At 42.3% G+C, this 27,529-nt stretch overlaps 5 protein-coding genes across 11 annotated transcripts; 3 read left to right on the forward strand and 2 right to left on the reverse strand.

Annotated features, from left to right (window-relative positions):
- The first annotated feature begins 5,665 nt into the window (after positions 1-5,665).
- Positions 5,666-11,816, forward strand: LOC6609459 (gamma-1-syntrophin). Of its 2 annotated transcripts, XM_032715610.1 has the most exons (10): positions 5,666-6,008; positions 7,995-8,059; positions 8,126-8,275; positions 8,334-8,619; positions 8,686-8,850; positions 8,972-9,156; positions 9,212-9,370; positions 9,434-9,658; positions 9,726-9,929; positions 9,989-11,816. In XM_032715610.1, exons 2-10 carry the CDS (start codon positions 8,000-8,002, stop codon positions 10,097-10,099), a joined length of 1,545 nt encoding a protein of 514 aa, XP_032571501.1. In that variant the 5' UTR covers positions 5,666-6,008; positions 7,995-7,999; the 3' UTR covers positions 10,100-11,816. The 2 variants fall into 2 exon arrangements, with proteins under 2 accessions (XP_032571501.1, XP_002034144.2); XM_002034108.2 differs by lacking the exon at positions 5,666-6,008 and having other exon boundaries at positions 7,985-8,059; positions 9,989-10,099.
- Positions 11,817-11,881: 65 nt separating this feature from the next.
- LOC6609460 (sodium-dependent dopamine transporter) lies at positions 11,882-18,389 on the reverse strand. Of its 2 annotated transcripts, none has more exons than XM_002034109.2 (8): positions 18,130-18,389; positions 16,980-17,224; positions 14,548-14,682; positions 14,330-14,484; positions 14,099-14,271; positions 13,669-14,046; positions 13,363-13,600; positions 11,882-13,304 (listed from the first exon to the last, which is right to left on the reverse strand). In XM_002034109.2, exons 2-8 carry the CDS (start codon positions 17,164-17,166, stop codon positions 12,675-12,677), a joined length of 1,896 nt encoding a protein of 631 aa, XP_002034145.1. In that variant the 5' UTR covers positions 17,167-17,224; positions 18,130-18,389; the 3' UTR covers positions 11,882-12,674. The 2 variants fall into 2 exon arrangements, with proteins under 2 accessions (XP_002034145.1, XP_032571500.1); XM_032715609.1 differs by having other exon boundaries at positions 16,980-17,241.
- An 857-nt stretch (positions 18,390-19,246) lies between these two features.
- On the forward strand, positions 19,247-23,385 carry LOC6609461 (serine/threonine-protein kinase SBK1). 5 transcript variants are annotated; one of them, XM_002034110.2, is made up of 7 exons: positions 19,247-20,219; positions 21,001-21,262; positions 21,327-21,426; positions 21,564-21,746; positions 21,803-22,289; positions 22,424-22,793; positions 23,119-23,385. In XM_002034110.2, the coding sequence occupies exons 1-7, from the start codon at positions 20,163-20,165 to the stop codon at positions 23,313-23,315; spliced, it is 1,656 nt and encodes a 551-aa protein (XP_002034146.1). In that variant the 5' UTR covers positions 19,247-20,162; the 3' UTR covers positions 23,316-23,385. The 5 variants fall into 5 exon arrangements, with proteins under 5 accessions (XP_002034146.1, XP_032570149.1, XP_032570147.1 ...); XM_032714258.1 differs by having other exon boundaries at positions 23,173-23,385; XM_032714256.1 differs by having other exon boundaries at positions 19,248-19,461; positions 19,969-20,219; positions 22,424-23,212.
- A 55-nt stretch (positions 23,386-23,440) lies between these two features.
- LOC6609462 (40S ribosomal protein S15) lies at positions 23,441-24,638 on the reverse strand. The gene is made up of 4 exons (XM_002034111.2): positions 24,546-24,638; positions 24,276-24,364; positions 23,986-24,208; positions 23,441-23,636 (listed from the first exon to the last, which is right to left on the reverse strand). The coding sequence occupies exons 1-4, from the start codon at positions 24,552-24,554 to the stop codon at positions 23,511-23,513; spliced, it is 447 nt and encodes a 148-aa protein (XP_002034147.1). The 5' UTR covers positions 24,555-24,638; the 3' UTR covers positions 23,441-23,510.
- Positions 24,639-25,383: 745 nt separating this feature from the next.
- On the forward strand, positions 25,384-27,407 carry LOC6609463 (serine protease snake). Its single transcript, XM_002034112.2, has 3 exons — positions 25,384-25,652; positions 25,730-25,937; positions 26,676-27,407. Exons 1-3 carry the CDS (start codon positions 25,391-25,393, stop codon positions 27,292-27,294), a joined length of 1,089 nt encoding a protein of 362 aa, XP_002034148.1. The 5' UTR covers positions 25,384-25,390; the 3' UTR covers positions 27,295-27,407.
- The last annotated feature ends 122 nt before the right edge of the window (positions 27,408-27,529 follow it).

Below are 27,529 nucleotides of genomic sequence, written 5' to 3' on the forward strand. Positions count from 1 at the left end.
TTGGAGCGGCACCTAAACGGAAATGAAATTAAGCACAAAATGTGCCATTTGCCAGCTGGCAGTTGTTGTTGCTCGCCCCTGTTTCAGTTTCAGCCATTACTTTCGACGGCCAGCAGTAATTGAAAAGTTGGTAGGAGCCACTAGAAGCGGAGGCCCAAATCCAGAGGACTCCCATGTTTGCCCTTCAGGCTCTCGGATTTGGCCCCAAGCTGATTTGTGGAATGCCATTAAGCCTTTAGTCGGTTTGTTAAGAAGATGGTGTCAGATATCAGTAAACTGGAAATTAGTCAAATGCAAGTGTAAGATATACCCAACTTGGCTTATCTATTTCGAGCTAAAAGCGATATAAGAAACTTGCTCTATAACATCTATATATCTACTTAAATTACCCATAACCAACACTAGATTACCTTTAACTGGAAAATACCTCCAGTTATTAAGGTTTTCCCACGCATCTAGATACTCAAAACATACTCTGTGTACTCAAAGTGTCTCTGTTATCTCACACTTTCAGTTATCACGAATGTGGCAAATAGTCAGACACTTAGGTTGGTCTACGAGTGCGATGGCCAAAAGGATCGCTCACAGCCTGCCACGCCCACTCGCCCAGCTGGTACTAGATGTTCGTACATCTCGGGGCATATGGTACTTCATAATTTGATGGTCCAACGGAAAAGTTTACTTTCCATCTCCACTTTTCCTGCGGTCAGTGGACGACGAACTTCGGTGCTATAAAATGTTGCAAAGTGAACGTCTATTTGTCAGAGTTTTTATACACTTAGACCGAGTGGACTGTGCGCTGCCTTTTGCTTACATTATTTGATTAGCAATATTTAATCAAATTGTCATAGTTAGGCAAACGTCCATATGTCCCTCGGATTGCGGCATCATAATTCCTGGGCAAACTTACGATGAAGTTAGATAATGAGGGAATCCCGGACAATAAGAGGAACTTTATGCTAACTTTGGCAAACTCCCCGACTTGCCATCAATTCATCGGTGCGATGGGGAATAGAACGTAATTGCATTGGCCACATGAAAGGAAATCATTAATGACATACCGCCGCGCTGGTCGAGGGGGTGGTGAAAATGGAAGGGGTTGGGGTAAGTCGTCCTTGCAACGCATTTTATGAACAATTCACGCGTTTCCTACCGAGAAGAGCACAAAGTTTAGTCGGTTGGAAGTGCAAGTGCAAGGAGGAAATTAAGCTGAACAATAAATTTTCTTCGGCAAGTGCAGCGCCAGCATCCGCCCAACTTGGCCGCCCCCTCACCCCCTCCCCCTTTGGCTATCCACCGCCCGCGCTCTTATTAGCAGCGTTCTTGTTTGCCTTTTTCCATTTTTTGCTCGGTCCTTTTTTCGCGCTCTTGTTGTGGTTATGCTTGCACTGCTTGGCCCTGTGTAGGCAGCTACACTGAGGAAAAATTATGATTAAGTTGTGAAAAATATATAAATATTATTGGAAAAAAATAAACTTCATGAAATGCCTGAAGAGCGAATGATCCCTTGATCTAAAGTCAATTGAAGCTCATCGTAATATATGTTGTAATCCTAAAAGCTATTTTTCATAGTTCGAATATATTTTCACTGTAAATTGAGTCATTGAAGCACAGGACCAAAGCGCGAATTACCGCCATTTTGTGCACTTTGAACGCCATGTTGCCGTTTTTATCGCTGCGGTCCTTCTCATCCTTCTTCGTCTTTGTGCCCTGCCGTCCGCCTTTCAGGACCTCTTGTCATTGCAGCTGCCAAGTAATTTTCGCAGCGCCAAAGAGTGCTGCGCGTCTCATTGAGGCGGGTAATTGATTTATGTATTTATACTGATTTTTTAATTAATTTATAAGCTTTGCTCTGGAGTGGCGGGAAGCCCAAAATGCTATTTAATGGCAAAGTGCGTAAATCAATTGGCGATGGATGCCTGCTGTAATAATAACCTCTTTCAGTGCTTATTACTGAAACTATTTCTATGGATCGTAAATCAGGCTGAGTGCCAGTGTAAGTGGGCATATTCAATTAAATCTTTCCAAGATAAATGCATTCAACTCAACTGGTAATTGATTTAACACTTCTCTGAATTAAAATGACATTGGGTGCAGTACGAGCACTTAAAGTGATGGAAATATCATTGTAGTAAAATAGTTTGCTATCAAATGTATAAAATATTGTATACAATCGTTCTTCTAGCTATATTGGGTTTTAAAAATATTTATTTACAGTTTGAAACAAAGAAGCCCTGTTTATTCCGAGTGAATATAAATATTTTTAAAAATATTTTGAAATCAAATGATTTAAAATTCATGTTTTATTAGCAAACCGCAGCGGTGTGCAAATGCTCAATATGTGCAAACAACATCTAATTTCTTTCATAAGCGAGTCTTAACAATATTCCGACCGCCACTGTTCGGTGGGCGTGGCATTGGCTGTCCACTCTTTATTAGCAATACAAATGCAAACATGCTGCACAAACATCGAGGCACAACTCTATTTGTGCGTGTGTGTGTGTGAGTTCATTTCCGGTGTGGGACGTTGCATTTTAATGCTTGTTGTTGCTGCTGTTGTAGAGGTCCTTGTTGCGTTTGCGTGCATATGAAAATTAAAATTGTTGACAATTGTCATTTTTTTCGCATTGCTGCTGTTGTTGTCATTGTGTTGTCAGCATTGTTACCGCGGTTGTTGCGGCTCAAGCCGCCCACTGTCGTATTTTCGCCCGGCTTTACCCCTTGCCTTTCCCCAACCCGCGATGATGCTGCTGCCACACGCAACTAACCGCATTTTGATTGCCATGCATTCGACCGAATCGTGCTCGTTGCTAAATTGAAAGCATTTTCCGTGCCGTGAATCTCGGTTGGCAGCGGCAAAAAAATAACAACAAAAAATGCATTTTTGCAGAAACCGGAGAAAGAACGGAAGTTGTCGCTGGCGTGTTGCATGCGTGGTCTGCATCCAGTGGCACTGTGCCCCTGCCACGCCCAGCCACGCCCTCCGCAGATCCTCGGCCTGCTTATCCTTAGCGCCAGCAGGCTGTGCGATTTGTTTGCTTGCTCAGCTCAGCTCATCTTATCGCTGCGCGGAGTGTGAAACTGCATTAAAATTGGTTATCCTGTAGGCGACAACCATCCAATCAATCGGAACATACATACATACATCTCATTTATGCATACACTTGGCGAAACCAAGAACAATCTTCACTAACAAAAGTATTCAATTATTGCGAAACTATCTAATAATCTATCTTAAGACTAAGATAACTGGCACTAACTAACTAACACTCAATAGTAACTTAAATATTCACTACTCACTATGATTTTTTCTACGTGCACATACCTTGAGACTTTGCCTCCGCCTAACTCAATTGCTAATGTTCCGGAGGTGCTAAGACCAGAATCAGGCTTAATTAAATTTTTGTGTTGCTGCCGCTTCGGTAGATTGTGTGTATGTGTAGCCTTAAGGCGCTGACAGACGCGCTCATCTTGTATCTGTATCGTGTACGAGTAGTATCTTGCAGATACCAAGCTGAATCTGGCCAGTGGTGGCAGCTGTCAGACGGAAATCTCGCAAGTTCATTCAGCCACACAATAACATAATTATTCAATTATACGATGTTGCTTGTTGATTTCGCTTGAGTTTAAAAAAAAAAAAAATAGCAGGGAAATTCCGTAAGACGCCTAGGAACGTAATCGCTACGACCAAAATCAACAAGCAAACAGCTAATGCAATTACAGGAATCCAGGCGGATATTCGCAGAACGAAAAGGGCAAACTCTTGGCAAAATTGTGAATGGTAGACCAACATTTGCACAGGCCATAAATTCCCAACATTCGCCAATGCCAATAAGTTGGGGCCGGGGTCTAAAGTTTTACATTGGTAACCGAAAAATATGCAAAGCAGTCATAATTTTACTTTAGAACCGAAATATTTTCGAACGAAATTGTTAGCAAACAAACTTTTTTATGCATCAACTAATTTCAATCAGCTAACAAAAATGTGCTTGCTGCCCTTTTCCCGCAACCGCAGAGCGAGCAAGATGGAGACTGAGCAAAAGCGCCGAAAACAAACAGAAAACTTTTGTCAATAATGCCAACGACGTTGTTGTGGCTTCAGTTTTCCTTGTTGTCCCGGCTGCCCTTCTTATTGCAGTTGCCATCGCCGCCAATGTTTTAAATCCCAACTGATTGTGCTGAGTGGCAGTGACAATCGTTGGTTTGGGGGTCGCGGCTTAGACACTACCTGGGCAACTGCGAATGATCCGATGCACCTGCCCCGCCTTTCGCCTTGGAACCCAGTTCCACAATCAACTTCTCTGTATGAAGTCGGAAATAAGCTGAAGGCACAGGGATGAACTCGCCATTTGTAAAAACGCCTTTACTTAAAACTTTGCTTTAATTGTTTTTATACAAATCCTAATTAGGAACAGAATTGTTAGATGCTGCATTTCGATCTGGCCCTAATGTAATCTTTGGTCCTATGAGCCGGATCTGTGAAAAGAAAAAAATTATTATAAATCTTATAAAATCTAAATTATGTATTCAAAAAATTGTATTTAACTATTAGACTGTTTATTAGCATTTAACTCATTAATAATTTAACACGAACGCGATGGCAAATTAAGGACATCCCGGATATCTCTTTAAGAACTAGCTAGAGTTGCTTACTCCAAAGCATCAAACATTATGCTTTAACTTGGCTAATACATTAATTAACTTTACCTCCGACCATTGTGTTTGAACGCCACTTATTCGTGGGCTTATCATTGAGCCCGGCGAAGGGTGGGGCTGAAAAACAAATACTCAATCGTTACCCTGACCCCATGTATTTTGGTTAACAATCACAACAAAAATAGGCGCGCAAAACTTTTAATGAGCTAACGCCGCTGATTCAGCGTTGTAATTAACATTTAACGAGTACTCCGTCCTACTTTCACAGGAATGGGACTTAATATTATTTGCAGGTGAGCAACAGATTTTTGTGCCGAGTGCGGGATTCCTGGAAATTATTCAATTTCGGCATCCATTTGCTAGATTTATGAGATCGTTTTTGGCTAAATTATTGCTTTGACGCCAAACTAATTATTTGCGTTAGTTTTCATTAAATAGACTTTTGATTTTGAATCCACTTTGGAATCTTGAAATGAAATGTTATTCTCAATTTGTTCCTACTCAATTTTGAAAATACAAAATGTAGAGGAGGAATGACACTCTTTTCTGTTTTAAGCCATTTATAACTTTCAACTTGACTCATTTGTACCTTAAAACTTTCAATTCTTTAATATATCATATAATAATAATTATATTAAGTACCGCAAGGTGTTACAGGTAATTTTACAATTTTACAAAATTCTACATAGCGCATACGCCACACATCAAGTATACGTCGGTTGTGGGAACTACAAGATATCAACCCCCATACAAAAGAGCGCCACCTAGAAAATATAATGCTGAGTAACATATAGCTTTCCAACACAAAAGTTCACCATAGCTTTTGGGGGTGGAACTCGGAAAGAAAGTGACACCGGCTGAAGCTCCACATCTGGGGGCAACTCTGCGACCCAAAACATATGTCCCGTCAGGCTGCACAAAGCTGCGCTGCTGAGAGCGCCGCGAGAGAGGACTGCGTGCCGCTTCGCTGTTTACTGTCCGCTGGCGAAGTGTTTATAACGGAACTCTCAGTTCACTCGCGCTGAGGCTCTGGGAACGTTGTGCTCTGGACCGCCGAAGGAGCCGCTCCACGCTGGGAGTACAGCCAGCCAGTTTATATATATATATACATGTACATGTACATTTGGCCTGAAGTGGGCAAAAGTGTGACAAACAGAACGGAAAGTTAGCATACTTTTGTGAGTGACGACTTGGCCAAATCGCGAGTTCAAGCCCCTCTATTCAGGATATCGAATATGTGAAAATGTGACCCAATTGAAAACGCGAAAACGGGTCGCAACTACACATAAACTGCATATACACATATATGTATGTGTGCGGGCGAGCATAAGTACATCTGTCAATACAAGGAGGTAATCCCCCAAGTCGATCCGATATACTGGGTGCGGTAGAGTTGTTTAGCAAACACACATAAATTAATAATCAACGTTTTTGGGCCTCGGGCACAAAAGTATCGGTTATGCGAGGGTGTGCGTGTGTTTGTTTTACTCCACAGCCAGAGCTGCAAAAAAAAAGTTCAATCGCTGAAACTTCAGGCAAAACAGCCCGAAACGTTTCGCCTGCTGCTGCTGCTTCTGCTGCTCTTTTCGTGGCTCTGGCACAGCTGATTGTCCAAGGCCCCACGCCGAACATGTTGGCTTGTTTGGTTTGAAGCTAAGGACCTGCACTTCTCGACACCCCCCACCGAAAAAAAACCAGAGTACTCTGGGCCTAGCTTTACGGTTTTACGGCTCTGAAGCACGCACCCAAAAGGGCAGCGCAGCGTGCACACGTAACAATAAAGCCATAATCAAAGGTAACCCGGGACAACGGAGCGTATGCGTGTTCCGCCAGGTCGGTGGCCTGACCAGCAGCTAATTGCTACGACACGCGGAATGCCAAGGATTCAGGGATTCGTGGGCCAAATATGCGACACTTTTTGCACTCTGAGAAACTATGCACCCCATATAGAACATTCTGGTTTGATAGATCTATTTTTATTGATTTTTGAATGTATAATTATAATTATTTTATGTTGCTTCAATAAAGTAAATCAGTTCTTTTATATTTACTTTTAATATAATTTCAAAAACTCATTGTTGATGATAGATAAGATCATGCCTCAACATTTTACTCAGATTATATTCCGTGCACAATTATATTATATTATTATATTATATTATTTATAGCGAACAGTCTTTTGCAAAGTATAAATATTTTTTTAATTAACAATCAAAACAATTGAATTTACTTTGACCATGAATCAAAACACAGAAAGCGAGAAAAGTGAAAGTGTTTCCCCTCGAATTCGGAATTTCTCAATCTCAGATGGCACCATATGCACATATTTGGCGCTCAAATCGAACCCCTCCCCCTCCCCCCACCAAGAACTCTCAACCCCCCCAGGCAAAACACCTATTTATGGAGCACAAGTGGTTATCCAAAATACATATGCCACCCTCCCATTCCGGAGGAGCAGTTGCGGCCACACTTCGGCACTCAGCACCAGGCAAAACCACAAACAACGTGTGCAGATGGGGCACACTTCAATGTGTTTTCACTCATATCTAGTTTTCCGGTAGCATATTTATTTTCCACTTTAATGGAAAACATATGCCGAGCCATCAGTTCAGTGGAAACGCACTTGGCCAAGGTATAACCATGTATCGTTTCCATCTAGATGCCTTCTATTACATTTTGCGGCAGCCTGATTACGCTTAATTGTTTCTAATTGCATGTGTAATTTAATTAAGGCAATTGCCACAGTTCACCTTGAACTATCGGCTCATCGATGGGCCAGTGTGCAAACGTAATTCGATATGCGATGATTGCAATTGCGTTGCTTTCGCCTTACTGCTGTCTGCTCAGTGGAAAAATAAAATGGCAATCGATAAAGGCCACGGAGCCGGCTTTCCCGATTTGATTGCAGTTGTTTTGCAGTCCATTGCCATGGCCACGATTATGTTTAAAACAAAAAAATAGCGGCAAGTTCTCAGAAATCGCCTGATTACTGGGCCAACTTGATTGGCGGCCATCCGATTTGGTAACAAGGGTAGACATCCCGTTATTGCCACAAATCAGGCAACACTTCAACCTTTTCAGACCCTTTTCTCTGAATTATTCATTCCTAGAAATCAATCAACGCATTTAATTTAACGCCTCAAGAAATATTGATAAAGTTCCAAGTATAGTCAAGATATCTTGAAGATACATTTTGTTATGATTATAGCAAAATAATCTCTAGAGTCCCTGGATTTTTAATTTATTTTGGTTCATAATTCATTTGTTAATCCTATCACTCGTTTCCCATTTAAGATCATAAATCACATTCAAGATCCCTCTTCTCTAAATGATTTTAGGAATTATGAAGCTCTCTGACACCATGGCCACGCCTATAGAAGAAAAACTCGACCAAAACCTGAAGGTAATGCTAAGATACTCCATATTTAAAAATATACGTCTGTTAAACATTAAATGATTAATATTTTAGGTGCGAACTGGAATGGTGCACGTGAGCGATGGCAAGAGCAGACCAGAACCCCTTCGACTTAATCTTACCATGGAGTTGCTCTCGCTGCAGAAGCTGGAAGTGGTGACCCCAAGTAGTTGTCATCCCAATGGACCACCCATGGAATCAAAGGTATATTATACTCTACCCTATAATATATAGCTTATTTATGAAATAATTCATCCTTCAGGAACGCATGGTTCAAATTACGCGCCAAAAACAAGGCGGCCTAGGACTGAGCATAAAAGGCGGCGCCGAGCACAAATTACCCATTTTGATATCGCGTATCTATAAGGATCAGGCTGCGGACATAACGGGCCAGCTATTTGTGGGCGATGCCATCATCAAGGTCAACGGGGAGTACATCACGGCATGTCCTCACGATGATGCCGTCAATATATTGAGAAACGCTGGCGATATTGTTGTGCTCACTGTTAAGCATTATCGCGCAGCCACGCCTTTCCTTCAGAAGCAACGTGAGTAGTAGTGGGCTGGCATAGCACGGTAAATAAGGATTGAATAACCCTCCTCCAACATCCCAGTGACCAAGGACACGCCCGACTCTGACAACGATGTCACATGTGCCGAGCTGAAGGCTGACGAGGGCTACAAGTCATCCGTCAATAGTGGAACCATCAGTCGCAGTTGTAGTCGCCCCATGTCAATCTGCTCGGAGCCCGAGAAGCGCTGGACCGACGTGGTTGCCGGTGAGCCTTATTTATAAATAGGTTAACAAATTGTTCATTGATTATGTCTTAAGATAAGAGATATGTATCTTATATCTCCATAAGGAAATGGCTAATGAATTGATATATTTAATCCTTGCAGTACCTCTAATGATGGCATATGTGACGAGGTACATCTATGGCACTGACAAGCTGCGCCAAAATGCCTTTGAAGTTCGCGGTCTTAATGGAATTTCCACAGGTGTCATACACTGCGACGAACTGGCCATACTTAGTCAGTGGCTAAAGTTGATAACGGACAATGTTGTGGGCCTAACGCATTTACAAGTATGAGAGTTAAGTGCACATATATTTATAATTTAATAATTTGTGTATCTCATAGATGAAGCTATATAATAGAAACTTTGCTGTGGGCGAGCGCATTGAGTACATGGGCTGGGTGAATGAAGGTGTCATCAACAACAATATATCGTGGCAGAGCTACAAGCCCAGGTTTCTACTGCTCAAAGGCACTGAAGTGATGCTCTTTGAAACGCCACCAGTGAGTTGCAATCAATTGCGATAAGTTTCAATTATCTTCAGAGTTTTTCTTTTAAATTATTAGCTTAATGTGGCTGGCATTAGCAAAGCTTTGGTGGTCTACAAGGTCTACCAGACCATGTTCCGCATTGTCAAGGAATCCGAGACTGTGGATAGTCGTCAGCATTGTTTCCTGCTGCAAAGTTCGGGTCATGAACCGCGCTATTTGAGCGTGGAAACCCGTCAGGAGCTTTTGAGGATCGAGAATAGCTGGAATGCGGCCATTGTGACAAGTGTAATCAAACTGGGCGTAGGTTTCACTCATATGTCATACCTGCACTCTCTTTTTATATGCTAATTTTTGTCATTTTCCTCAGCGTAAGACCTTTGCTGTGTCGCATCATGGAAAAAGTGGCGGACTCACGCTGGACTGGCAAGCTGGATTTTCACTAACTGAAGGATCAGAATCCGCCACAGTTTGGCAGTATAAATTCTCACAGCTGAGGGGCTCCAGTGATGATGGTAAATCGAAGCTGAAGCTGCATTTCCAGGATCACGATAGCCGTGCAATAGAAACCAAGGTAAGCTAAGATAGGAGTATATCATAATTTCATGAAATATATAATTTAATATCCTGCAGGAGCTGGAATGCCAAGTCCTGCAAAGTCTGCTGTTCTGCATGCACGCGTTTCTCACGGCCAAGGTGGCATCGGTGGATCCAGCATTTTTGAGCTCAATCCAGCAGACTTAAATCAAAATATGGACAAGAATTCACATGGACTCACACTCAAAATGATATATAATGAATATTCGTAAAGTGCATAGCAAATAATTCGAATATGAATGTTGGACTATAGGTATCGCATACATGATTGTCTGCTTGGAGTTATTATAAACGAGTACGCGCATATACATATGTATGTTGATCTGAATGATTGTAATTGTAATTGGATACTGATATGGGTATATTTATAGCGCTGATAAAACTGAAAGTGAAATCTCTTGGTGCATTACAGTAAATTTAAGCATACATAAGGCAATTACTTTAGGCATTTTTCCTATTACGTAGACTTGGTACTTACAAATTGACAACAAATTGATATTGTTTATAATCGATCGTTTCCGAATGTAGCCTTTAAAGTTAAATTACTTACCCCTATCTAACTTACGGATTGTTAAAACCACATAGGTCTGCCGATTCTGAATGTCAGAGCAACTAATCGCTTTTGCTATTAGCCGAAAAGATTATAATGAGTGGCCTTAAAGGCTTTATCCCGTGCTGTATCCTCTAGACATATATTTCTCCGGCGATTTAACGAAAATTGATCGAAAAAGATGAAAACCGTGTTTTGTGTGCGCTCTAATGAAAATTTAATTTTCGAAAAAACGAATGCTTTAAGGTCGGATTAACTGTTATTTTCTACTGAAGTAATAGCTGATGTCATAATAGATATATACTTATATATAAAAATACCTTATAAATTAATATATATATAACATCCACCGAACAAATCTCAATGCACAGACGTAACATGAACTAGATTTTATAACTGTTATACATTTACTCAGAGCCAGTTAAGTGATTTCATCAGACACTCACTTAGGTCATTTGTCAATTCAGAACGTGTCTTTCGGTGGCAAGATCGCATTTGTTGCTAGCATATTGCATTGTACGTATTGATTTTAGGCGTTATTGCACAACATACAACATACAACTACACATTATCGAATTAGTTAGCGAATCATCGACGAGCACAAAAGATCATATATCTACACACAAATATAAAGTTGCAAAATCAAGTAAATTGCAAAATCCCAAACAGCATAAGCAGAATATCTCTAAAAATATGCAAGTATCTATAATCCATTTACCACAGCTGAAAACAGAATCAAAAATATTTACTGTACATATGCTTAGCTCTATTGGGTTAGAATCCGCTCCTAGCTCCACAAAGTATATATGTATATGTATACCATAGCCGCAGAAATAATATTTGCATACAAACCGATCCTAGTTGCACCCAAATCGCAATCCTAACACTCCAAACCCGACCAACATACGTAATCTGCAAACACCGCAACATGTTATACGAGTATAAATTACCAGGGAGTTAGAGCTCCCTCATCAAAACTAACCTACATACCATACATACATACATATATTTTTAATGCGAAGCTTACATAGTGCTGTATGAAGTACACGACATACATACAGATATATACATATATATGCCACACACACATATGTTCCCCGAACTAAAGATACTACTCAAAAACTGCGATTCTGTAATAAAGTTCAATATTTATCCGGAACTGCGCTACTTGACAAAAGTTCAACGATATGAAAACCATTTGAGTTGGTTCAGTTATGGTTCCCTATTTACTTTTATGCGTTTGCTAATTGAAATTATTGTACAAGAAACCCAAAGCATTCGAATTGGAATAAAATCTGAATATCTAATCAAGAACAACAATTTGTACTTCTTTCTTTCGAGTTTTTTCCACCCACAACAAAACTTCACTTTTTAGTAACTCAAAGTATAATAATTTATTTCAACAAATTGAAACAGAACTCATGGCTGTTAGTTCCGCTTCAGCGTGAAAGAAACAATGCTAAAATATCATACATCTATGTACAGAAATGAGTTTTTAAAAGGGAATGTGTTTCGATAACTCTCAGTTGTTTGCTCAAAATGGCTGCTTTGAGCAAACAATCGTAGTTTTTTTGGACGGGGTTAACTAGTCTAGAACAAACCTTTGCATATGACAAAATCCCCTCATGGCTGTTTGAGCGGATTTTGTAGTTCAACTCTGGCAGCTTTTGCTTCAGTTCCATGAGATATCCTATAACGTGTTTAAAGCTTTTACATCATCGACTTGTGTATGTACAGATTTTGTGCCCAACAATTTGAGCCTCGATCGTGTCGTTAATTCCATTGGCATATGCAAACATTCTTTCAAGGAGTTCTCTGTGGATTAACTGACGATTGTTTCGCACTTTCGGACTTGATATTATCTACACAGCATCGTATATATGAGTATGCTATAACTGGCATTAACCATACGAACTACAAGCTAATCTTAACTTAGAACTTATGGTTTGAAGCTGCGTTTGCTTGTGGGTTTTCTCCTTTTTTTTTTTTTTGGTGCCGAAACCTAATTACGTTGTTTGCGAAATTTGCCGATCCTGCTGCGGACCTGCTCCAAATGTCGAACCAAAAACACAAATTCTCCTGCAATGCCACAATCTACATACGTGAACATCGGTTGTTGGTAAATTTCCAAATCTAAACGTAGTAAATTTGAAAACGGGCCACTGGTCGAACTCAGACATCGACGGGTTCTTTGGCGGTCTCCGTGTCGGTTAATCGCACCACGGTGACCTCGGTGGTGACCCCGTTCAGCACCATTGCCATCGATTGCTGATCCCGCCACGGTGTGGTCAAAATGGTGAAACGCTGACGCAGACTTCCCGGCGTGGAAAGTAGTTTAAATATCGCCACGGCAGGAATCATCACAACCGAGGAGCCAGCTATGCACCAACCCAGCGCATTGGCCCAACTGGGATACACGTAGTCCGCATAGGTCAGTGGTTCGTAGCCAATCAACCCGTATACCGTGATGAAGAGCAGGAAAATGGGTGCCACAAAGCGCCAGCACACCTGCCAGTATCTTCCCGGTGGAAAACCAATCATGTCCCGTATATCCTCGCTAAATCGATTGGTTCCGTATATCCAGGACACGGCGATTGCCTCGAAGAACACGGCCACTAAAATCGAGTAGCCGGCAGCATATCGATCCAGCAGGTGGAAGAAATAGAAGCCACCCTGGGTGCAACTGGCCAAACCGACCACGAAGTACAGGGAAAACAGTCCAGCTACAAACAGCTCTCGGTTTCTTTTGATCTTGGGAAACTCGTCGCTCAAAGCTGTGATTATAGCCTCTGAACCACCAAACTGTAAGAGTTTTACAATTAAGTTTAAGTCTTTTATATATTGTTTATGTTTTATCTACCGAACTATCCAAGCCCAAAGTGAGCAGCATCATGAAGAATATTAGAGCCCAGAAAGTGCTGGCCGGCATGGTGGCAATGGCAGCTGGATAGACCACGAAAACCAGACCAGGTCCTTCGGTGGCAACATCTTCAATTCTTACACCCAGAGTGTGAGCCATGTAACCCAGCACGGAGAATATCACAAAGCCGGCTATAAAGCTGGTAGCCGAGTTAATGAAACTGGTTAACAAAGCATCCCTGTAATAAAGTTAAGTAATAATTTAAGTGAGGAATAAGTATAAGAAAGGATTAGACTTGCAACCTACTTGTATACATTATTATGGTATTTATTGTAGGATGCATAGGCCAGCAGCACTCCAAATCCGGGACCCAATGAGAAAAACACCTGAGTGGCGGCATCTACCCACACCTCAGCCTTATAGATGGCACTAAAGTTGGGCGTAAGATAATACTGAATGCCCAGAAAAGATCCGGGCAGTGTGAGGCCTCTGATTAGAAGAATCAGAAGCACTGCGTAGGGAAAGAGGGCAGTAAACCACACAACCTTGCCCGAAGTGCTGATGCCCTTCCACAGGGAGAAGTAACAGATTAAGTAGACAATCAGAAGGCACAGCGCCATGTCCCATTTAATGGCGCCCAAGTCATGGATTCCCTCGCTGCGGTTCAGCTCCAAAATGTAGCGGCTATAAGTGAAAATAAATGTAACTACAAGATTGAAAGCTTAAGATATCTTACTTAAAATATTCTGATGCTGCGGACTGAAAACCCTCCACATGGCCAACTGCTGACGTATCCAAGCTCGAACCATTCATATAAGTCTCATTGTAGAGCAGGCTTTGATTTCCCATGACATACAAGTCACTATAGTTACCAATAAGCGGAACACGAGATGCATTTTGGCTCTCAAACTGATATGTTAGAATTTTTGTGAATTCATTCGTATTAAATGGTTATGTATCTAGTTACCGGTCTACAGTTTGGTGTATTCCAAATATTATTACACGACGTCCAAGGCAGCGAGTTGGTGAAGGATGCAAAAAAGAAACGCAACGACCAGGCAATAATCACATTGTAGTAGAAGTCCACATAGAAGGCTATCAGCACCACGGCATATCCAATTCCTGTAAGTTAGAGTGCTTATCCATGAAGTTCTTGTGATTAATTGGTTAGTAGTTAGTAATTACCTTTGAAGAGGGGCACCAAGCGACCCCAGCAAGTTATGGCTCCCTTACGATTGTGCTGACCCAGGGCCAATTCCATATAGAACAGAGGAATGCCACCGACCACCAACATAATGCCGTAGGGCACAAGAAAAGCGCCTAAAATTTTAGATATTTTAAAGTTAAATCTAGTCGAAGGACACAAGGATTCATAAGAATTGTATTATATTTTAATGAACTAGTAAATCACAATCTTAGATATTATGTTTTCACCTTCGCATTACTTTTCTTACTATTTACCAACTTATTTTCCAGCTATAGATACAATCAATATGTTTTGTATGATAATGATTGCATAACCGCCACATATTGAGACTGACCCGTGTCACAATCTCTGCATTGTTCGCGCTGCCCCCGTCGACAAACATAATTGCACACACATTTTCTACATAGACACACCCGACCTTTATGTATGTTCGATGGCACACAAAATCAAATTGTTTTACAAGTGCCACTCTAAGGACATTTTAAAAACATTAACAGCAGCAACAGCAAACTGGTGGGTGAAAGGCGGAAAATGCGGGGAAGGCCCGACTCGGGTGTCTCCTGCAGTCATCGCCGTCATCTCCGTTACCTCCGGAAAAGCCGAGCCAAAGTTACACCCCCCCTTTTGGGCCAGACAATTGGTAGAGTGCCATCGATACTTTGTCGAGTGGCAGGGGATGATGTTCTATGATTTGATTATGTCTATTAACAGGCAAAGTGGCCGACGACAAAGTCGTCTAGGGCCAAAACCCACATTACACCCCACTGTATGCAAGGGCGTTCGGTGCAAAGTATATCTACAAAGGGTCTGCCAGCTACGCTGCTTCCTTCTGTCGTGTCAATTATGTCGGAAATTTAAAACAAAACCGTCTAAACTGAAGTCGGGGCATCCATGACGCTGGTCTCTGTTGTTGAAGCCATAATTTCCGTTGCTTCAAGTGCATTTCCCCCATTTTCCAGCAGCTCGTCGGGGACACTGTGCAAATATGTGCCTCTAATTCGATTCCCATCCCGTAATTCGGTCAAAACTTGTCCAATTTTAAACGGCCAAGTGTTGGTTATTGCTTGACTAGCAAATTGATATTCTATTGAATTATTGCAAGTTATGCCTACTTAAATGCTTGTGAATAACTTTTTAAATGTATTTGTTTAAGAACTGAGGTGCAACGTGCTCCTTCCCACCATTCCAAATAGTTTGAAATAGAAACATTTATGTTTAAACAAATTTAAGACAGAAGTGTATATTATAATCAAATGCACAGTTAAACCAAGTACAATCAAGTAAGCGCTGCGTATGCGCGATCTTAGTTTGAAAAAAAAGAGAGGCAGCTCCTTGGGTTTTAGCCCTAATCCAGGACAATGTGGATGGCACAGCCTGTTGCTGCCACCAAAGCTTCCACTTCCGAGTTGCAGGCAGCGGGAAAATGGGAAACAGAATAAATAATACCGACTAAGCTGTGGTAATATTCGCAACCTGAGCGAGTTGCTGCCCCTGGCAACGGACATAAAATGGAACTTAAGCTGGAGATGGAGCTGGAACCACTGATTGAACGCAATGAAGCGTATAAATATAACAATTTATTATTATGATTTTAAAGCAGAAGCAGCAGCAGCGACCGGGGGTGAGGAGGAGGAAAAAAAAAACTCATAAAATAGTAATAACTATATCGAAGGCTTTGTGTGCCACATCCATTCACGACGCATCAGCGGGAAAGTGCCGCAATCAGTGGGAAAATGGGGAGGTGGAGCTGGAGACATGTTTCGCACATGAATTTCCCACAATGCGATGGTGGAAAGTGCTCCAGCAACAAAAGCCTAGAGAACTCCACATAAGCAGGCTGACATATTGCCAAGAAAATGGGGTGAAAAAGAGTGACAGAGGGTAAGCAGGCCAAATGCGATTATGACTGCCAGATTTAGTTGTCATACAGAAGCACTTAACTTTTGGAATTGTTTTGAATGATGGCGTTGGCGATGAGGATCAGGAAGCGAAGTAAGTGTTCGACTGTGTGTCCTTTGCCGCTCTTTTAGCGGGGAAAAGCCCTGCAATTTCTCGAACCGACCCGCACCACCCACCGACAGCACTTCGCACCACTTTGACAAAGTGTTAACAAGGCCGAAAGGGAAATTCAGAAAGCGGAAAGAGGAAAGCGCCGGGTTCCGTGGCGAGCCCAATGATGTGTAAAGCCATATAAATTATATTCACTCAGCCAGAGCGATTGACGAAATGTCTTTAGCCCCTAATTGGCCAGTTCACACGGAGAAAAATCACCCCCATTGGCTAAAAGTATCTTAAATAAAGTATAAAGAAAGTATCTTAACGGTATGATATGGTTTAAAGATTATCATAAGCTCATTTAATAGTGATCTTCTTCTGTATAATAGTGTAGGATCTAAAAGGATATACTTACCACCGCCATTTTTGTAGCACAAATAGGGAAATCTCCAGACGTTTGCTAAATCGACGGCGAATCCAATAACCGATAATAAAAAATCCACTTTGCCGCTCCATGTTTCGCGCTCGTCGCTGATGCTATTGTTATCGTTATCGTGTGGCGTGGGCGTCTTTGATTTGGATATATGTCCGGTTGGTGACATCTGCGACTATATAACCCGTCGTGTCCTTGACCCAAAATGTGGAGATCCCGCCGCCGCACTGTGAAAATCTCAGCACTTCAATGGGTCAGTTGTGCAGATATGCCAGAAATATGAACCATATTCAATGATTTAAACCACCCCAAAAAATCCAAAACCCTTCACCAATCAATGGGCTTCAATGAGTGTGTGTCCAGGGCACTTGAAACCTGTTTGGCAACGACATGTGCTTACCCAGCCCTTGAAGAGCTCGTTGGCACATTACGCATACGACAGGTGGCATGTTCAAACACACTGGGCAGCAAGCACTTGACCATCCACACCACAGAACAAGCACGTACATATATCCGCCTATATGTGCCCAACTCTCGGGCATCTTTGCGTGTAATTAAACCACAAACACGTCAAACAATTAATCTGATCTACTTAATTCCTCCCCGCTGACTTTAATTGCCCTGAGTTGCGATCAATTAAGCGAAATGCAGATTGAGTGCTTAAAGTGCTCGGAGCTGCGCTGGGTTAATTTATGACTAGAATCCATCTTTTTATTCCACATTCGATGGCAATCTTAGTTGGCCAGATTACAAAGTATTACAGTAATAACTATTATTAACTAATATTAAGAATTTGGTTCTTTACTTCAATGTGTTTAAATGAAGTTTACATTCCTTCTTTATTGCTTTCTTATCAAACGTACAACACATTTTGAAGTTATCAGTATTTCCATCTGTAATCATTCACAATTTAAATTTACTCTGTGTTTGACCATATTTTGCATTTTACAGCTACTGAATATTTCATTTTTGTTCTGTGCCAGCTGCACTTGAAAACTAGGTTCTTAAAGATATTATGTTGTTTATTTGTTGCTCGCTTTAAATTATTCAGTTATTCACCTCATTAGATTTTATAATTCCCATCGTAGTTATTTTAATACATACCCAAAAACTGGTTTATATGCTTACTTACCTAATAAATACCAAGCTCAAATCATGTAGTTGCTCCAATCCATTGTTAAATAATCCTTGAGACGTTTGAAAAATATCCAGAAAACTTAGAAAAAAGCTCCACACAACCAATGCCGAATGCCAAACCCGAATTTCACTTCACATTCACATGGGCGGATGTGTTTAAATTTTTTTGGAAAACTTTCAACTTGAGGGCCGTGTTGGGAATTTCAAAATCGGAGCTGTTGCGCCTTCGGTGACATGCGAGCGTTTGCAAATGGCTGCTGGCCAGCGGCTGCTTTTATAGCCCGCGACAAGTGGTTACTGTTACGTCGGCTGCATCTCTTATCACACACACACACCCCAACACTCGCCAACACACACACACACAGCACCGCCACTTATGTGCGGAAAAGTTTTGTGTGTGTGTCAAGCGCAGCGGTGAAGTTGAACCTCTAGAGCTGAAATCCCAATTCTGAAAGCCAGAAGTCGCATGCGCCAAGGAAACGTCGACGGAACCGGAACGGAAGTGACCAATTAGAGTTGCCTTATATATACAGCGACAACGTGGCGTATACGCGATGTGCGTGTACTGGTGCAGGCTGTCTCTGTGTGCGAGAGCATTCGCTGTACGTGTGCGCTGTTAACTGGGGATGCTGCTGTTAACTTGAGAGGCTTTTCTGCAGGGCCATGTTAACCCGCTGTTTTCTTTGAATTGTTGGACAAAATTGTTTGTGAGCTTATTTATTATATAAATTTACATTTTATATTATTTTTTTTTATTTGAAAAAGACAACATTCTTCTTTGTATTAAATAGCGCATTTAATATATGTTATATAAGTCACATACGTAGAAATGGAACATTGTATGGAAAAGTGTTTTAACAATTAATAAGATTCCATTTCCATTTTCTCATTTCAAGCGAAATGTATATCTTCTTGGCAACTAGAGGGTTAAGCACTGTTAGCACCGCTTCTGTTGGCCCTACTCTATTTTGGCTTTCATCTTGTGCAATCCCCTGCTCTGGTTCACACTCTTTCCCAATATTCCCACATCTGACTCGCAAACATATTTCGAAAACTTTTCGAAAACGCTCGCGTGCATTGCTCAGAATATCTTTTTTTAAATCCCAACCGAGAGCAGTTGGCAACGAGCGGTCGCGTAGTACGGATGCGTGAACGACCAATCCGCAGACTTCGTCTAAAAGTGCAGCCGTATAAATACATACAAAATTACATATGTATGTAGAAAGCCAGGGCACTTAAGGATTTTCGCTAGAGTGCGTCGTTTCGCTGGACCAATTCTGCGCGAATCTACGCTGGCGGAAAAAAGAATTCCGACACTATCGCAAAGGTTTTTATATAAGAGGCAAGCGGGCATTATTTTTAATTTAGCTGTTGATATTATGCATAAAGCGAAGAGAGAAAACAAACATCAAAACAGAATAGAATCAGCGAAGCCGGGAGAGTGCCGAGAAGAATTCTACGGCCTGGTTCTGAAATCTTTTTCCCTCAAATTCCGCCCCGTGTGTGTACGTGTCAAAATATTTATACGCGCACACGCTCCTCGGATTATTTGTTTGGTGAATTTCCACCAGGCACAGTCCATCTACATATATCTACATATGTCCGTTTACCAGGAAGCGAATATACAAATCCCAATTCAGCCGATCAATTAATCTCTTAATTTACTTTAGCCGCGTGCAGGAACAGCAACAAAAGATAGATCCATTAATGCAGATACTAGCGTGTATAAAATAAAGGAATCGCACAGATATAGAAATGTTTTCCTTTGGTGTTTCTGTTGCTCTTTCTGCTGCTGTCGCTATAAATATTTACAACGCCCGCCTTGTGTACGAAGTGTAAATATGTAGATACAATCTGGTAGATACATTCGCGTACATAAACTGTTTCAATTGTTTTATTGGCCCGCTCATGGACAAAGCTGCGCAGAATTGAAAGTGAATCAAGTGCTATGAACCAGTACAGTAAATAAAAACTGAGTTGCAACCAAATTTTCGAAGCCAAAAATCGCCTATGTAAACAGCAGCCAAAATGTCTAAGAAACCACGTGGAAACATTCACAAGATACGAGAGTTCGAGTTGGAGAAGGTGAGTGATCGGATATGATTCAATCCGAAATGGAATTTTAATACTCATTCATTTCCGCGCGACTTGTGACCCATTATTTTTTTTATGTTTTACCGCGCCGCCATAAACAAATATGCAGATAGAGAACGGTATTAAGACTTCGTCTTGGCCCAGTCGGTATGATGGGCAATCTGCCAATTGTCTCTTCCCCGGGAAATCGTCTACAATACAACTGGGAAAATGCCATGTTAACGATTAGATTTCTGATCATTAAATACAAACAGCAATGGGCAGCGTCTCGATCGCGAATACAGTAATGTTTAATAGGTCTAGGTAACGCATTCTGTATAGTATCTATGTAGTATAGACACATGTCGCCCAGTGCATTTGCACACTTAATTGTTCAGATATAGTTGAGGTGGGTCTTTAACGAGGCATTGCACTTCGCAAGAAGCTCTCTTTGATTTTTCCGCATAGGAGGCTAAATGTATAAGTGAGTAAATTAGTTCGTTAATAATGGAATGCTATTTATGAACACGTGTTGCATACTAAAACTATTTGAAAACAGCAAGTGTTGCAAGCCAAGAATATATACTTTGAGTTCCAGAACATAAGGTCTAAACTAACTATATATAGTAACTTCTACATAACCTATTTTCTTTAGCAATATATGAGCCCACTAATAATCTTTATTTCATTATAAAGATATTATGATTCCATGAAGTTTCTTTATCCACATTGAATACATCTATGCATAGTTCCCTCGCAATCGCAGCTGTTTTAATATGCCATCTATATATAGATCCAGCTTGTGGACGAGTTTGATATCATACAGATCGTTGGCGAAGGATGGTTCGGGAAGATTCTACTGGTGGAGCATCGGGGATCTCAGACGGAGATGGTCCTAAAAGCTGTGCCCAAGCCATATGTAACACTGCGTGACTTCTACCGCGAATTCCACTACGGACTCCACTTGGGAGTCCATCGACACATTGTGACCACCTACGACGTGGCCTTCGAGACAGCGGGCTTCTACGTTTTCACCCAGGAGTATGCTCCACTAGGTGGGTATCCTATGTTAAAAAACTAGCAATATCTTATATCTAAATATATATATGTAAATTGCAGGGGATCTCACATCCAACGTGACCGATTCGGGTGTGGGTGAGGTTTACAGCAAGCGGGTGGCGAAACAGTTGGCCTCGGCCATTGACTACATGCATTCAAAGTGAGTTTCAATGTATCTCAAGTGGAGCAATCTCTAACAAGAAAAGGATCTTTTTCTAGACTTTGGTAGATTATAAGAAAAGTGCTCCTTTATCCTCCTCTTTAGGCATCTTAGTAATATTTCCCATTCCACCACAGAGACATAGTGCATCGGGACATAAAGCTAGACAATGTGCTCATCTATCGCTCGGACTTCCAGCGCATCAAGCTCTGCGATTTCGGCGAGTCCTTTCCCACAGGCTCCACTGTAGAGCGACGCAACGAGTGGCTGCCCTACAGTCCGCCAGAAGTATTAGAAATCAAGCCCGAGGGCAGTTACAAGTAACTACTACAATCCTTTCCTTCGATATGAGACCAATATATTCACCCATTTCCAGAGCCGATCCCAGCCACGATGTTTGGCAGTTTGGCATTGTGATTTTTGTGTGTCTAACTGGCTGTTTGCCCTGGCAGAAGGCTGCCTCCGATGATCCGCGCTATGTGCGCTATCTGGCCTGGCAGGGCGGACTTATGATGATGCCGCTGCGGCGAACTCCACGACTCTTCAAGCTGCTCACCTCGAATGCGCAGCGGATGTTCAAGCGCTTCTTTGCCAGGATCTCCAATCGACCCAAGAGCCTAGCCGACGTTACCAAGTTCCTAGACGACCGCTGGCTGGCCAAGACCGCCCAGAAGGAGATGGCCGAGTACGAGACGGACGAGCTGTGCCCCTCCATGTACTCCTTCCACAGCAGCCCGGATGAGAAGAACAAGCTGCTCTACACCTTGGCCGACTGCGGTATCGAGACCAATGTGGACCGGCAGCAGAAGAAGAACCGCATCAAAGACTGGATAGAGTCGTCCATTATCACGGAGGAGGACGAGGTGAGAGTTGGCATTATAAATGGGTTTCTTATTGGGGAGCTGAAGGAACTAGACAGAAATACCTTCATTCTTATTAAGAGGAACAAGTTCCCAACCTCTGATACTAAGCATTGTAGCATAAACATTCGTTGCAGGAGGAGAACGAGGAGACCAATTCGGCATCCCCATCCTCGTCGGTTTCGCGGGAGCCGCTGCCCGGGCACATATCCTCGCTGCGCAAGCCCACAAGTCCGGCGGAGAGCGCCAAGGAGATTAACAGCACCCTGAAGGACGCCACCCAGAAGCACTTTGATCCGCGCACTGGTGCACTGCAGCAGGGACCCAGCGAGATGGGTCAGGTGGCCATGGCGTATTCCAAGTCGGCCAGTCCCGCCTCCAACTACAGCACCACAGCGTCCACGCTGAACAACGCGGACAGCCTGATGACACTAAGCTCGCGGCAGGATCTGCTGGCCAGCAACCTGACCATGTACACGTCCATGGAGACCGAACTGAATCGTCTAGGTGAGGCTGATCCACGGCTGAACCAGCGCACCCAGAGCAACAATCCCCTGCTAACCACCTTCGATGTGAACACCAATCCCACCGCCAAGAACTCGATTGGAGTGGGCACCCGCGGCTCCAGTCGCAGCATCCTCAAATCCTCCATAGCCACCGCCGCTTATCCCGCTTTGGGCGCTTTTAACCACGGCCAGAGCCACAGCCTGCAGCAGCTGAACCAGCACCTCCAAACATCCACGGGCCTAACACCCAGCAAGAGCTCCTTCTTTCGGCGATGACAAGACCGCCGACTGATTGTCACTAATAGTCATCCTTGCCGCACTTTCAGAGCTTCGCGATGCCCGGCACTCGAGCTACGCTAATCTCCCATATGCTTCTCAAGTTAAAGACAGTGCCTACGGATCGGTCGATGTCAGTGAGATGGCGGCGGCGGCCAGCAGGAGTCCCTCGCTGATGAAGGACACCGCCTACGATTGCACCACCAGCTCCAGCAGCCACAACATCGCCCGGCGACAGCGCAGATAGCTTCCCAGGGGGACAGACGAGCAGCCACTGATTTAAAAGTTCCAATAAATAGATAACGTACATTTCTTAAGTGGCGACCACTCATTTACTTTTCGAACGGCATTAGATGGAAAACGCAACGCAGATGTTCTTATAAAAGTACGTTTCATTTATTCACGCATCATTCATCTCAACAACCCAGAAGAGGAGCAGCGCTCACTTCAGAGGAATGAAACGGGAGCTGTGGGTGGCACCGATACCAGGACGACCGTGCTTGACGGGCTTGTAGGTCAGGGCGAACTCGCCCAGGTAGTGACCGATCATCTCGGGCTTGACCTCCACCTGTGGATGGGCGAAAATAGGTGTTAGTTGTGTGGATCTAGGATCTAAATGGGTGCATTGAGAGGGGCCAATCTTTTAGAGCTTCCTATCTAGTTTGTCAATCACTAATCCAAAATTCCTGGTCTATGAAATCGATTTGAATTCAAAAGAATGAAGTCCCTGGGAACACCCAGAATGACTTTATATATACCATGCACCTTATCCACTTTTGGATATCGAAGCTTAGAAGGCTGCATCTGAACAACCTAACCAAGATGCATGTGGAGCATCTTGGCGGGAACAATGATTAGCGATTGACACACCATGTAGTGCTCCAAAAACAGGTCCTCCTCCACAGTTTCGCTCTTACCTGTCCGAAGTCCTTGCCGTTGTAGACGCCAATGATGGAGCCGGTCATCTCGGGTACGATGATCATGTTCCTCAGGTGGGTCTTGACGATCTCGGGCTTCTCATTTGGCGGTGCCTCCTTCTTGGCCTTGCGCAGCTTCTTGATCAGAGCCATTGGCTTGCGCTTCAGTCCGCGGGAGAAACGCCTGCGGGCACGGCTGTGCATCAGCTCCACCAGCTGGTTGCTAAATTGGGCGAAGGAATCACGTTTATTTGGGGATTGCAGTTGGGGATGTGGAGCTGGCAACTCACTTGGGCATGTCCAGAAGCTGGTCCAAGTCGACACCGCGGTAGGTGAACTTCTTGAAGGTACGCTTCTTCTTCAGACTTTCATCGACTTGCTGCATAGAACGAAAAAAACACCGACATTAGTTTCCATTTAGCCGGTAAATCGCGAAGCGAAACTCCAGAATAACACCAGCAGCCGTGCAACGAAGTGTTCTAATTGTGTTTCGTTTGGCATTTTGTTGGATTCCCGCACGGATGCCGAGTTTTTCATTGGATTTTGTATTAGATATTTACATCGGCCATCTTTTTTGGTTGCGCACAAAAACGGAAAGAGATTTAAGGCAGTGTGACCGCTCAAACGTACGCTAAAAATACCGGCTAAACAGTTAAAATATACTTTAAATACCAGCGTGATACATTAGACATACCGAAACATAACATAAAATCAGATTCTACATATACAAATTTATTTATTAGTTGTATTAAATATAAAACAAGATATTTAGAAAGTCTAAAATCAATATTTATGCTATGAATTAATATTTCACGCTGTTTCCTATGTTTGTAAAATATAGGAATATCAGCTAGATATTTGCAGTGGCTGTCGGCTGCATATAAATTATATTTATAAATTATTATTATTAACTTATTAAATGGCTAGAAATAAGGGTATCAAACATGTTTTTTATAACATATATAGGTTATAAATATTTCAATTTATTTTGCATGCTTCTTTTGCCAATTATATAATTTGCCACGAACGGTCTGCCTAATTTTAGGGTAGGGTGGAACAATAAGAATAGTTGTCGATTTTATTAATGTTTCCAACCATTCGGCTTGCGTGGCAAAAGGAGAGGCATCACTGCAAGGGTGTGTGTATTCGCTAACTAAAAAGTTTAAAAATATTGTTAACATGTCAAATAAGCAGAATTAATAATACTATTAAAACAATGAAATCTTACTTTAGATTCTGCTACTATTTTACTTAATGCTTCTATCAGCTTTAAATAATAATTTCCAAGCAACAAATATGGTAATATGGACTGGATTCTCAACTCTCATTATTACTTATCCGCTTATCAACAAACTTTCCAACTTTTTATTTTCGGAGCTCAGTTTTGAAATAGTCGTTGGCTGACATGCAAGTGATATTCGAGATCCTGCTAATCCTAGCAGTAATACGCAATGTTTTATCCGAATTCTGCGATAATGGAACTGGGGAGTGCAAGGAACTGAGTGCCACGGATTGCCCGTCTGTATTCTTCGATCTGCACCTAATCGGAAGATTTGTGAAATATTGCGACAAATTCAACGGCATTGTTTGCTGTCCACTGCCCATCAATATGCAAGCTCAATCGCAGCAGTTCTCCGCAGATATTGGCCTCAGGAGATTCGAAAAGGGTCTGTTTTGAGCTGCACTGCAAAGAAATCTTGAAACAAATCATAAGTAAAAATATGATATTTATGCACCCAAACAGAATGCCGTCGCTTCAACGAGATAAGAACTTCCTGCCGCACCACCCCCTTCATTGTGGGTGGCGCCAAGGCCGCTGGCCGGGAATTTCCCTTCATGGCGCTGCTGGGTCAGCGCGGGAAAAACCCATCCCAAATCGACTGGGACTGCGGGGGCATCATCATCCATCCCAAGTTCGTGCTCACCGCCGCCCACTGCCTGGAAACCAGCGAGTAAGTGGTATTTGAAAATCCCAAGAACATTTATATCACTTAGAAGTTGATTAGAAATAACAGTGTAATCAAGACCAAACATAAATAGTAATTAATATTCAACAAAAGCAAAAGTAAATAAATTCCTTTCTTAAAAACATCTTTCTTTATCTAGCTACTAGCTTTTATTAATTTAAAGTACTACTCCTTGTCATTTAATTTATTAAAATAATGTTAGCCCAACATATAACTTTAATTTATTTAGAGCAGCCTCTTATTTGTCGCTTGGAATTTAGTTCAGAAAAACAAAAAATCAGCATAAATTCGCATTTGATTATCGGAATATCTATTCGTCACTGCGCAATTTACAGTGCACAATTTAAAGTGCATAATTATAGAACTTTAGTTACCATAGCTATAAAATCTGTACTTGCATATACTTCATCTATCTACTAGCTATTTCAGCATGATTTCAATTTGTTTTATAACCAGCTGCAACTAACTGCAAGTGAGTTTTGTTAGTTACTCTGCCTAAAATTATAAATACATATTAAAGATTATAATTTATGATGTTTTGCTGCTAATAATGGTCTAAACACAGAAAAAACATCATGTTTTAAACATTATGTTTCCGAAAATCTTTCCTACGTGGAAATCGGAATTTGGAATAATCCAGTTTCGACACTTTATCAATTAAAAAAGCATCAATCATTCATCCAACTCAAATATTTAATGACTGCTTTTGTTGATTAATCTCAGGACCAAGGAGCAGCGTCTGGATCCCAACTACGATTCCCCCAAGTACGTGGTCAGACTGGGCGAACTGGACTACAATAGCACCACGGATGATGCCCAGCCGCAGGACTTCCGGGTGGTCAACTATGTGGTGCATCCGGCGTACGGCGAAGATGATGACACGGGCAGTCGCAAGAACGACATTGCCGTGGTGGAGCTGGAAAAGGAGGCGACTTTCAGCGAGTATGTGGCACCTGCCTGCCTGCCGCTCGATGGCGGAAATGAGCATCTACAGGTGGCAGCCGCAGGATGGGGCGCCACCTCGGAGGGTGGACACGCCTCGTCGCATCTGCTCAAGGTGAGCCTCGAGAGATTCGATGTCAGCCAGTGCAGCCAGCGGCTGGAGCACAAGATCGATGAGCGCACCCAGTTGTGTGCGGGATCGCGGTACACCAGTGCGGATACTTGTTATGGCGACTCCGGTGGCCCGCTCTTCGTGCAGCATCCCACCTACTCGTGCCTGAAGCAGGTGATTGGCATCACCTCCTACGGCCTGGTCTGCGGTGTCCACGGGCTGCCCAGTGTGTACACCAAGGTCCATCTGTACACCGACTGGATCGAGAATATCGTGTGGGGCGAGTAGGCATCAAAATATTTGCCCAACTCATTCGCAACTCCAACTGATATTTACTTAATGAAGATTCGATATAAATGAAGATATTTCATGAATATACATTCTTGGCATTCGACATTCAATCAAGATACGCGATGATTGGTGGCAAGTAAACGTGTGCTTCATTGGATCATAAATATTTATAGTGAGTTGTGGCAGCTAACAACTCACTTCCTTGTTTTCTACAGAAAAATACATTTTAAAA

Source organism: Drosophila sechellia, chromosome 2R (genome assembly GCF_004382195.2).
Source record: "Drosophila sechellia strain sech25 chromosome 2R, ASM438219v1, whole genome shotgun sequence".
NCBI lineage: Eukaryota > Metazoa > Arthropoda > Insecta > Diptera > Drosophilidae > Drosophila > Drosophila sechellia.